This window comes from Liolophura sinensis, chromosome 12 (assembly GCF_032854445.1).
Source record: "Liolophura sinensis isolate JHLJ2023 chromosome 12, CUHK_Ljap_v2, whole genome shotgun sequence".
NCBI lineage: Eukaryota > Metazoa > Mollusca > Polyplacophora > Chitonida > Chitonidae > Liolophura > Liolophura sinensis.
In genome coordinates this window covers 5,151,206-5,163,998 of record NC_088306.1, presented here as the reverse complement: position 1 = coordinate 5,163,998, position 12,793 = coordinate 5,151,206, and the positions used below count along the sequence as shown (strand labels likewise).

Sequence of the window (12,793 nt, the reverse complement as noted above, 5' to 3'; positions counted from 1 at the left end):
GCCGTGTCGATGGCGAATATATTGTCATGCTGATGGCAAATGTTTTGTCGAATTGTAGTAAATGTGGCGTCGCGTTAATACCTGTAGGTCTACGTGAAAGCCGGGGGGTCCTTCATGTAGAAGAATTATCAGTATCGGAGAAGTATAGTAATCTCTCTCTCAATATATTAATCTGTTAATTTTAACAGAAAGTTTGTTATCTTCGTGATGCTAGAGTGTATTCTGTTATTGTAACATAATACTGTGTCATATTCCACATAATATTGTGTTAGTCTAATATGATCTTTATTATGAATTTAATTTAATGGAATATAGGTGTTATATTTAGCAATAATATGTTGCAATAGCAGAATACAGTCTAGCATCACTCAGACAATAGACTTTCTGTTAAAATTAACAGATTAACATTTCTCTGGTTTTTTTGGGTTTTTTTTTTTTTATACAGCGTAGACTTAACCTAGAATGGGCTCTGGTCTTACTCACCCTTTAATTCGTTTATGTGTGCAACTGTGTATGCATGCTCACATCATGAGTTTTAATATTTATTAAGGACGAGACATTGGTCCAATATGCTTGATTAGTTAGGGTGTCATGTTTGGTGTCTTTGGCATGCCTAATGTCCAGTGAGTCAGCACGAGTGCATAGTACGGGTACATGTAGACATGTATACAGTCATGGAAATAACCTGTTGCATCGCAGTCTGACGGAAATAAAGCTAGTCTGGTGTAAAACCATAACCATCTATGTAAACCACGAAGCAAGACTGAAGAGAACTGAACACTTTCTACCGAATTAACTTATCCAAGGGAGACAATCGAACCAGCTGCTGTCCTGTTAGAGAAATATTACATTTGTCTCCCCCTAGTACACTCATCACTCATCACGTCACGTGACAGGAGGTAAACTTGTCGCCATTTTTCCGCTATTCACATGCGCAAAGATTGTCAACAAAGCCGCAGGAAAATGTCAACTGCAGATGATCGCCGAAGGGAAGGCAGATGAACGAAAGATTTGCTCTACTGAGGTCAGTTATGCAGACTTCTCAACGCCCTGTAGGCTTCTGTAGCTTGCATTGTTCGAGCAGAGCTATCAAATGACAGGCGCAGCCAAAAATAACGGAACAGTTTCGACAGGACGAATGGTTTAGTCATTTAGACGTTGTTGTTGTTGTGTTCCATTAATCGGTTTGACATGTTTGACAGTCCGAGGCGGAATTCGACATTTGCGTGTCGGTGTATCACGTTCTACTGAGTTTGTGTGTGCTGGAGGTTGTCTTAAGTAACATATCCATGAGGGGAAAGGAGCTGAAGGAATAGACTTTCCTATAAGGCAGAAAATAAAACTGCTCGTTTCTGCGCATTGCACATCCTCAAGATCCTGTTCAGTGCGTTGTAACTTCAAATCCTTATTTCTGCAAATCAGTCGAGCAAATGAAAAGTGATGTACATGTGTATGCTAAGATGAATGAACTGAATTTGAATGCTGGACAATGTTTTTGTTTTTTTTATTATTTGTATTTCACGCTATCAGTTTCAAAATCCGATTTTATTTTCTGTGATAGTGGAATTCTTTCCATAGTGTCTTCTGCTTTTAAATTAAACTTCTGAGCTCACTTATACGAAGCCCTCATAGCAGTACATGTGTATATCTGAAATTGGCCAACCCAACCAGTGTAGTTTTATCCCCAAAGTGAAATTTATAAAAATGTGCATAAATGGTGCTGAAAGTTGCTCTTTCATATGCAAAAATATGCTTAGGCCAGGCATAACCTCACACCAGCTAATCAGAATAGATTTTCTATCCCTTCCAATGCACCTTGGACATGAAATTTGCACATTCCCCCGCTCTTGCTGTTCATGGGGACATCGGTCATAATAAGAGGTCAACAACACTTGTGTGGCCATTTACACAGTCATTCGTTGAAGGCCACTTGTCTTTCATATATACATATGTGTGCATATGTATATGTGTCACACAAGGGGAAGTTTGTCAGCAATTTGCCAACAGTCGGTGGTTTACTCTGGGCGGTGTCTTAAAGCAATGATCAAATAAATAAACAAACAAATATTTTTGATTTGGATCTTCCCAAGGAGAATCACCGAACAATACCTGTAAAGCCAGATCAAGGGATGTTTTCTCGACTGCTTCAACCATGACCAAAATAGCGGAAATAGTGAACTATTTAAAAAAATTACACATTAAACGGAAAGAGAAATGTTAATAACACAGTGTTTTAATTTTAAGGTGGTGCTTAATTGTACATTGTACATTCATTATTTATTTATTTGATTGATGTTCAGTGCAATGCATACAAATGTTTCACTTAAAGTATGGCATAACTACATGTATAGGTGAAGGAAATTGGAAAGAATATCTTATACAAACATCTTGATTTAATAAAGGCTGTAGTTGAAGAAGCCAGCCAACGCTTTATCTGTGTGAGAGGACCCATTTTAGCATAGCTTATGTTGCACCATGAGCATTGGTGCTGGCGTCTAATAGCAGGGACAGCAATGTTAAACAAAGTGCTAGGAGTAGTATCTCATACAGCACAGCATATGTGTTCACTTGAAGTTTAACAGGCATATATAAAGCACAATGACACACAGGGATATTCTATCACTGATGCTCAGTTTGCGTATTAATTACCGTAAAATTGCCAAATTCACGATTTCATTACGTTATTTACTGAGCTGTTTTGCTTTCAAATGTTTCCGACAGGCCAGCAACTACAGAATGACCTACCATTTCACCCTGGATAAAATGGTAGTTTTGCCACATTCTGAGAGTTCTGTTGATCTTAGAGAGGTGTGGTGAGGCTTGTTTTGAAGGCTGTATCATATCCTACTGGAAACTGTAAGCCTTAGCACCAAAAGGATTAAATTAGGGCATTTATTTCCCTTTTGTGGGTGAAATTCTAGGTCATTTGTCATTAATATCACTTCTCTGGTTTTGTAAGTACTCATGGTTGGAGGTGACATAGCTGTTGTTGTTGTTGTTACAGGTGAGGTATAAGGTGTATGTGATGGACTCTAAGGCCGCATTGTGATGTCAAAGGTTAACTGTGGGTGAGAAGATGACAGATAATAGCCAGGTCAAGCGGGTCCGAGCTCTGCACACCTTTAAGGGTACCAACAATGATGAGGTATGAAGTACCAGTGCAATACATGTATACCTTTAGGCCAAAACTAAAATATTGATCATTTGATTTTATAAGCCCTTGAATAATGTAGGTAGGTGTTCTTTTTTTTGTTTTTTGTTTTTTTTTCCAGAAGGGAAGAACAATCATAGAATTCTATTCAAATGATTGATCACAGTTAAACTTTCTCAACATTGATCAGAACACAGTACTAAATTATATCACCCATTATTTGTGATTTTTCAAAATAAATATTTTTAGATCTTTTAATAAAGTTAACAGGTAAACATTTGTTAAGCAATTTTATGAGTATCACAGCACAATTTAGGTCAACAGTGTGTGCTAGCATTTTCAGGTCCTGTATCGGGGGTGAGGGTGGGGAGGGTGGATGGGGATGAAATCTGCCTCCATTTTTCTAAATTTCCTAATTTTAATTAAATTTTGTGAGATTTAGGGGATTCTTCATGGGGGTTCATGTGAAGGATGAAATATTTTTTCTGTCTTCAATACAGCGTTCGATGTACATGCTTGTCTAACAGTATGAACAGTGTAAGCACCCAAGTCAGTTGTTGCAAAGGGTGCATAAATTAAGTGGATTAGAATGTTAAGTATTGCATATTTAGTGAGATTTTGCCGATGGGGTAACTGAATACAGAAACAATGTTGCCTGGACTGAGGATGGGAGCGGTCTCCGTGTATCAGTAAATATAAGCCATCCTTAGGCCGAATTGTTGGAAGTTGTATATCTCAAAAGAGCGCCCGTCACCTGTATAAACAGACTGATCATATTTCATATGATCAGCGAAAAAAAAAAAAAATAATGAAATAAAATAATTTGGCATCTTTAAAAACATGAAAAAAGAATTTCAGTCGGGGCCTTTTTAAAGGGTCGGTCGCTGAACATAAAACATATGATATTTTAATTTTGGCTGTGTAGGTAGCAAAGAGGACCCCATGTCCTAGCGATATATTCTTGAATACGGTTTAAAACTCCAATCTAATAAATAAATATAGGTACAAAAAGTTTAAGATAGACTTTTGTACGGAAGAAGTGACAGTATTCAGAGAAAAGTTTTGATTGTATGTCTGTCACTCTGTATGTTTGCCATTACTAAGAAATACATGCTTGTAATTGAAAGGTTGCCCTATTTATGGAGAAGTTAGCTATAAGAAAGCATTTGTTTATTATAGGAAACACATCTGTATATTGAAAGTTCTTTATAGACCTGAAATCTTGAGGCAAACAAATATTAAGCATGAAGTCTATGTTTTCATAGTCCAGATTTTGAAGTTTTGGAAAGAGAATGAAGGGTGAAGGCTGTTTTACCAGATATTGTAGCAAATAACCAAAATGTCTAGCCCTGGACAAGTAGCTGAACTGTTTAGCAATAATTCTTTCAAAGTACTTCTGCTAAATTTAGAGAACCCCAGTGAATATCCATCCATATTACTACACTTCTGTCTTCGCTTCTTCTATCATTTGATAATTTTAAGAACCTAAGGCTATGAAAACCTTGTGGATATGTATGATCAGGTTTCATACTGTTCTTTTCCTCAGCTCTGCTTCAACAAGGGTGATACGGTTACGGTGACACAGTGTATAGAGGGGGGATGGTGGGAAGGCACGCTCAACGGCAAGACGGGATGGTTCCCCAGCAACTATGTGAAGGAGATCAAAGAAGGTGAACTCAGTTTATGTACCCAATATATACATATACACTGTACATATAATTCTAACTGATTCGTCATTTAGGATTTATTTATTTATTTATTTGATTGGTGTTTTAAGCCGTACTCAAGAATATTTCACTTATATGACAGCGGCCAGCATTTTGGTGGGAGGAAATTTAGCAGAGCCCGGGGGAAACCCACGCCCGTCTGCAGGTTGCTGGCAGACCTTCCCACGTATCGCCGGAGAGTCATGAAGTTTGACTAATTTCCGATCAGAAAAACTTTAGTGTTGGCATCAAAATTATCATTCTGGGGTCTTAATGTTCTTCTAATTGTGTGTGTTTCAGAACCAAAACTTTTTGTAAAAATACAGTGATTTATCTTGATGGTTTATTTCATCTACATGTATAACTGTAATTCAAGCGTATTCTGAAGGCATCATTCTGAGTGGATTCATAAAATTATACTTTTTGTCAAGGCCTGAAAATAGCCAATCCAACCAATGTAAATTGCTCTGTTTGATTACCATAAATACAGATAGAATAAGATTTTTTTTTTTTTTTTTTTTTGATTGGTGTTTTACGCCGTACTCAAGAATATTTCACTTATACGACGGCGGCCAGCATTATGGTGGGTGGAAACCGGGCACAGCCCGGGAGAAACCCATGACCATCAGCAGGTTGCTGACAGACCTTCCCACTTACGGCCGGAGAGGAAGCCAACATGAGCTGGACTTGAACTCACAGCGACCGCATTGGTGAGAGGCTCCTGGGTCATTACGCTGCGCTAGCGCGCTAACCGACTGAGCCACGGAGGCCCCTGATAGAATAAGAGGTGACTGACATATGCATGCACATGTAGACCACAAGATGTGAAATGTGGAGCAGGATAGGGTTTAAGTTTCATTGTGATGATATCCACAATGGAGAAGCATGAGTGGGCTGTCATCAAGCTGACTTTCTCGTTCAAACCTGGGCTTGGACAGCAAATTTGTAGATTTCACCCACTCATTCTTTTAAATATTCTGGGGTGACACTGTTTAATCAACTCGCTATACATAAGAAATAACAGAAAGTCAATATCAAAAGTTTTTTTTTGTCAGTGCCTCTGTTGATTAAGTGTGAAATTGTCTATGATGCATTACTTTGCATATAGTCAGTGATCATCTTATATCAGGTTCATCTGTATTTTACGTATACTATACATGCATGTAAATTTTTGTGTGAAGATTGGTTTTGTAACTAATTGATATCCCTCAGAAAATGAGTGAGTGAGTGAGTGCTTGGGGTTTAACATCGTACTCAACAATTTTTCAGTCATATGACGACGAAGGAATCTTTAGGGTGCATGTACGTGTAACGTGCCTCCTTGTAGCAGGACGTATTTCCACCGCTCTTTTATTTAGTGCTGCTTCACTGAGACGACTTACCGAAGGCAAGTAAGTCGCCTCGCCCGAGCCATTATACTGATATGGGTCAACCAGTCGTTGCACTATCCCCTTCATGCTGAATGCCAAGCGAGGAAGTTATAACTTCCTCTTTTAAAGTCTTAGGTGTGACTCGATTAAGGATTGATCCTGGATCTACCGGTCCCAAAACGGACGCTCTACCAACTGTGCTATCCGGGCCAGTTCTCAGAAAATGAAGTTTTACTATTATTATTATTATTATTATAACTGGCTGTGAAGCTTTGGTGATGATAAAGGGGATGACATCTTTTGTGTTGTTCATTGCACTCTTTGAACATAACTTCTCTTGAGATGATATCTGATATTCCATCCAAAACCATGTAGACTGTCTGTGTATCATGGTATATTATACAACTCTTAAGCATGAGGCACATGAGTTACAGGTTCAATCCCGGCCTTTGACAGGGAATATGTACATTTTTCAACTGTTGGTGTTAGTAGGGCCTTGATGACAATATTAATGCAATTCATGGCGTTACGTGTTACTTTCAGCACTGTACTGGGTTTTACTACTCACTCTAAGCCTTTTGTAAGCAAATATCTTTCTGAAATAACATCTGTTTAAAACAGTGTGACCGCATATATGTATCAAGTTGTACCTCATTTGTATGTTTCTCTGTCCCTTTAGAGTCCCCTGGGGGACCAAAAAGTCCAGGAAGGCCCACTGAATTGGCTGTGCTCAAGCGGAAGAGTATGCAAAAATACCATAATGTGGTGAGCGCTTTATAGTGGCTTCATTTATTACATAGATTACAATATTTCACCTGAAGCTTATCATTTTGCTTGATTCTGATTGATTGATCCAATTTATGAGTGAAGTTTGATTAATTTCATATCAGAAAACCTTGAGTAGTTCCATGAAAAGTATCACTTTAAGGCCTTCCGCAATTATAGTTGTACGTACCAAAGTTAAAATGAATTACAGTGCATGTTGATAAAAACTAACAAAAGCAATTCAAGGGAAATTTTAAGCTTTTAAGCTCCACCAATAATTCTGACTGCAGTCATGCATGCTTTCAAGTGTTAAAATTCTTGATATCAAAGTGCCTGGGGGGGGGGCCTCCGTGGCTCAGTCAGTTAGCGCGCTAGCGCAGCGTAATGACCCAGGAGTCTCTCACCAATGCGGTCGCTGTGAATTCAAGTCCAACTCATGCTGGCTTCCTCTCCGGCCGTACGTGGGAAGGTCTTCCAGCAACCTGCGGATGGTTGTGGGTTTCCCTCAGGCTGTGCCCAGTTTCCTCCCACCATAATGCTGGCCACCATCGTATAAGTGAAATATTCTTGAGTACGGCGTAAAACACCAACCAAATCAAATCAAAGTGCCGGGTTAAATAATTGTCAGTTTGGGGGCACTATGATTCGAGCGACGGATAACACAACTCGGTCATAGAGAGTTCTTTAACACTGTATTATCTTCATTAGATAAAGACAGCGGTGTGAAAACTTTACAGAAATAGACACTTTAGGAATTTGCATATTCCACAAAGAATGTATACAAATTTACATCACATTAAATGAATTATATATCATGGATCAATAAAGCTTTATTTTTAAACATTATAAATATTATGGGAAAACTAGATAGTTGCTACATTGTAAAATCTCATCTTCACTTTAAAATACAACTACATGCACGTTGATTGAACACCTTTTACGTTTTTTCTGAAGTAAATATAACACAATAAAAGTATGAACAAACTTGTCACTCTGAGAATCACACCCTAGAATACTACATCACACAGCAATCAGAGAATTTTAGTGCAAAATTGCCTGAGTAATTGAAGCTTGAGAATATTGAAATGCATTTATCACTGCTGCAGAGTTAACATCCAAACTTTATAATTCAGGTAATACACAGAATGCTAATTAATTCACACTTAGATGCAAGACGTGTGCATACAGTATAAGTATAATGGTTGTTCATAAAATAGCATCAACCAAACCAAGTCGTAAATCAACGCATTTAAAGAGCAAGATTTTTCCCTCGCTTTGATAGGTATAATTTAGGCATTGGCCACACACACAAACTAGACACATGTACATATAAAATGTATACATTCAAAAACCCTAAATTCCATAATGGAACATTCCGGAGTTTTCGCATCTAAAACCTCAAATGGCTTAAAACAGTAACTGACCAGATTCTGAAATCGATTGAAGAGATTCTATATTAGACTGTATACAGTTCAGAACAGGATCATTTTTAGCCTACACAGATTCCACACCTCTACCGTTAATGGACCAGATCCTACACAGATTACACACCTAAACCGATAATGGAACGGATCAGCTGGTTCAGGGCAGAGTGAAAACCAATAAACGTGTCGAAAAAGTATATATTTGAACTGTGTCAAATGTAATATAAACCAAAGATAAACAATACCTGAAGAGAGGCTCTCTGTGCAGTTGTTCTAAAGCCTGAGAATTCTACAGAATCTGTGTGGCTTATTATCTCTCCCACACCGGTAAACACACTAAACAGACATGCTCCAGATACCTAGATTGTGCAAGGCAGGGAGCATTCAATGGTCCCTAAAGGTAACTAGTTCATTGGACAATTATATATGCATATATCGGGAGCAGTTAGTGATAGATTTTAACAGTACACGGGCTGGTTTAGACTGCATTGTAAAGAGTTTTATATTCACATTAAATGCTGTCTCAGGCTTGCACATACGGAATAGTTTATTTATTTATTTGTTCGATTGGTGTTTTATGCCATTCTCAAGAATACAGCGTATTCACTTCTACGAGTGCACGTACAGCATAGTGAAGTAAACAGTATACAATAGCACTGTCAGAAATGAACCTATGTTTTCTTATGAGAAAAATCTGCCTTTCTTGAATATGTGAATTGTGCAGCAGATTTTCTTACAGAAAAAATTATTATGCAGTAATTATCTAAGGAGTTGTCCAAAGAAGAGTAACTGGTTGTCACAGACCTGTGGATGAAATATTCAGAAACATACCATTCATATCAGTCAGTCTAATACCTGCTCATGTATAGTTGTATTCCTATTTCCAGGTTTTACAAAGTGTGATAGAGACAGAAGGAACTCATGTCAACGAAATGAAAACTTTGTTACAAAAATATATACGGCCAATCAAAGCCTCTGGAGTGTAAGTATGAAGACCGATGTAATATTATATCCAAGGCTATCCAGTAGGTTTGAAAACTTCTCTACATATATATGACTTTACCAGCATGGCGTTGACAAATGTTTAGGTATGATATTTTGGTAGCGGATAGAGGACATCTTCTGTCTAATGCAGTGTATTTTTTCACATGTTCCCTAAGACCATCCTTCATAATCTTTTTCTGAGCATAACTTGAACATGCCCAAAGAAAATAAGGTCCCTGTGAGTTCAAGTCCAACTCATGCTGACTTCCTGTCCAGCAGTACATGGGAACTTCTGCCAGCAATGTGACGGTCGTGGGTTTCGTTCCCTCTGGGCTCTGTTCGGTTTCCTCCCACCATAATGTTGGCCGTGTTCGTATTAGTGAAATATTCTTGAGTACGGTGTAAAACATGAATCAAATACATGCAAATAAATAAATAAGGTTGATCAGATGGGAATTCTCCCCCCTTTTTTTTTGTTGTATAATGAAAGAGATTAGGTTTTTAAAGAAATTATTAAACATTGTCAGAAAGAAGAAACAAACAAAAAAACAAGAGAAATCTCAATAAAAACTTAAAACTAGGGCACTGTTTTTTGGAGGTTTGGTTTTCCCACACAGTTATATTTTTACGATAGCCTGACAGTTTTCTGTACAATAACAAGGACCTGGCCTCGGGGTCACCAAACAATCTTAGACTTGAAAGGAAATTTAAATCATTAAATTTGGTATGTTCCTTACCGTTGTTTTAGCTGAAATTTATTGTACAATAACTTACCCAGAATTTTTGTTGTCAAGCAATATTTTGACTTGGGTACATCAGAAATAACTTTTTTTAAGTTTTGAAGTCTGAGATAGCTTTGTGATGCCGAGGCCTGGTGTGATTAATGTAATCTTGTGCCTCTGCCTTTTCCGCTGGTATATTTTGCCTGTTAGACCTTTTCAGATACCAGATTTTTTCACCTTGATCACCTTGCTTTACAAGCAAAGTTTTAAGCAAATTTCTGCTTCTGGGAACTCATCATGTGGCTACCTCTAAATTCTAGTACAGCCTAAAACTGTTGCATAGTGATGTTCCAATACAGCAGAGCGGTTTACTCCCACCGTGATGCTGGCTGCCGTTGTATAAGAGAAATATTCTTGAGTACGGCGTAAAACACCAGTGAAATAAATAAATAAATCCATCCATTAGAACTATGTGTAGTAACAATGTACATGTTCATGATTGGCTGATGGAAGTTTGTATTTTATTTATTTTGAAGGGAAGACCACCTAGCCTATAGACGAGATGCACTCACAGTAATACTGTAATCTCTATTTATGCGATGTTCGCTGTGTCCAGTGCCCGTTCTGAAAGGCAAACTCCAGGGAGATCATAAAATTCTTTTGTTATTGATTCCACATGGTTTGAATGTATGTTATCTATGGTCAAGAGGTTGATGAAGGTCGGTGATTTGCTCCACGGCTCTACCCAGTTTCACCTTCCCGTGGAATCTTAAGGCCATCACATAATGTAATGAGTGAAACATACCTCTGAGTGGACTGTTGTGAAAGCTGCAATCAAACATGTAAATAACCCAACCTCTGATTTCTTTCTGCAGACTTGATCCATCTGAGTTTAATCAGCTGGTCGGAAATTTGGAAGACATAGTGACTTTCCAAGGAAGCTTCCTGATGTCTTTGAAGGAATGCCACGGGTAAGTTTCACCCAAGAACGGAGGCTCATTGCCCTAAAGCGTGTAGCCCTGGAGTGAGATGGCAGTAACTAATGTTAGGGAAGTGCCATGGTTGCTTTGTGTGACAGAGGGAAAAGAAAACTGATGCCGTGATGAATTGTTTATAAAAAAAAATGTCATGGTTGACATGACGACATTATTAATTCTCTTGTCTTAAACTGGATTGTCCTCTGTACCAAAACCTGACGAAATGAACAAATCCATGAGTGTGATCCGTGTAATCATCGAAAGAAAAGACTAGGTCTTAAAATTTAACAGACCTTTTCATTTATTACGTGACATTTCAACACAAAATAAGGCAAGACTTTGGATAAAGTTGGAAAGCAATAGGATACATGTACTTGACACATTTGGTTTGTTTGATTCATTGTGAAGTTTGGAAAAAACATATATATATATATATATATATATATATATGTTAATGTAGAAATCAATGAATGCAAGTTTTTCTCCATTTCCCTACAAAAGTGGTACAACACTCTGACATTTTGCTGCTTTATCAACTATTTCTGTCAGGTCCCCTCATCATCAGCGACGAGTGGGGGAGGTGTTCATGAGACACGCACCACGCCTTAAAGAGCTGTATGAGGAATACTGTGCTAACCACCCCAGGGCTGTGGCTGTGCTCCAGAGGAAATGGTAAGTGTTCACATGGTGATGTAGGTAGATGGTACACAGCACATGCCTCTCGCCTTATAGAGCTGTATGAGGAATACTGTGCTATCCACCCCAGGGCCGTGGCTGTGCTCCAGAGGAAATGGTAAGTGTTCACACAGTGGTGTAGGTAGAGGGTACACAGGACATGCACCTCACCTTATAGAGCTGTATGAGGAATACTGTGCTAACCACCCCATGGTCGTGGCTGTGCTCCAGAGGAAATGGTAAGTGTTCACACAGTGATGTAGGTAGAGGGTACACAGGACATGCACCTCACCTTATAGAGCTGTATGAGGATACTGTGCTAACCACCCCAGGGCCGTGGCTGTGCTCCAGAGGAAATGGTAAGTGTTCACATGGTGATGTAGGTAGAGGGTACACAGGACATGTACCTCACCCTATAGAGCTGTATGAGGAATACTGTGCTATCCACCCCAGGGCCGTGGCTGTGCTCTAGAGGAAATGGTAAGTGTTCACATGGTGATAAAGGTAGAGGGTACACAGGACATGCACCTCACCTTTAAGAGTTGTATGAGGAATACTGTGCTATCCACCCCAGGGCCGTGGCTGTGCTCCAGAGGAAATGGTAAGTGTTCACACAGTGGTGTAGGTAGACGGTAGACAGGACATGCACCACACCTTAAAGAGCTGTATGAGGAATACTGTGCTAACCATCCCAGGGCTGTGGCTGTGCTCCAGAGGAATTGGTAAGTGTTCACACAGTGGTGTAAGTAGACGGTACACAGGACATGCACCTCACCTTATAGAGCTGTATGAGGAATACTGTGCTAACCATCCCAGGGCCATGGCTGTGCTCCAGAGGAAATGGTAAGTGTTCACACAGTGGTGTAGGTAGACGGTGCACAGGACATGCACCTCACCTTATAGAGCTGTATGAGGAATACTGTGCTATCCACCCCAGGTGCGTGGCTGTGCTCCAGAGGAAATGGTAAGTGTTCACACAGTGGTATAGGTAGATGGTACACAGGACATGCACCTTACCT

At 39.0% G+C, this 12,793-nt stretch overlaps 1 protein-coding gene across 2 annotated transcripts in view; it reads left to right on the top strand.

Annotated features, from left to right (window-relative positions):
- Positions 1-924: 924 nt before the first annotated feature.
- Positions 925-12,793, top strand: part of LOC135479579 (rho guanine nucleotide exchange factor 7-like) — a 72,243-nt gene continuing 60,374 nt past the window's right edge. For both annotated transcript variants that reach the window (XM_064759466.1, XM_064759468.1), the window contains exons 1-7: positions 925-1,024; positions 3,005-3,145; positions 4,698-4,821; positions 6,907-6,992; positions 9,304-9,398; positions 10,998-11,093; positions 11,649-11,771. In XM_064759466.1, coding sequence (XP_064615536.1) covers positions 3,077-3,145; positions 4,698-4,821; positions 6,907-6,992; positions 9,304-9,398; positions 10,998-11,093; positions 11,649-11,771 — 593 coding nt within the window. In that variant the 5' untranslated portion in view covers positions 925-1,024; positions 3,005-3,076. The remainder of the gene's footprint in view (positions 1,025-3,004; positions 3,146-4,697; positions 4,822-6,906; positions 6,993-9,303; positions 9,399-10,997; positions 11,094-11,648; positions 11,772-12,793) is intronic.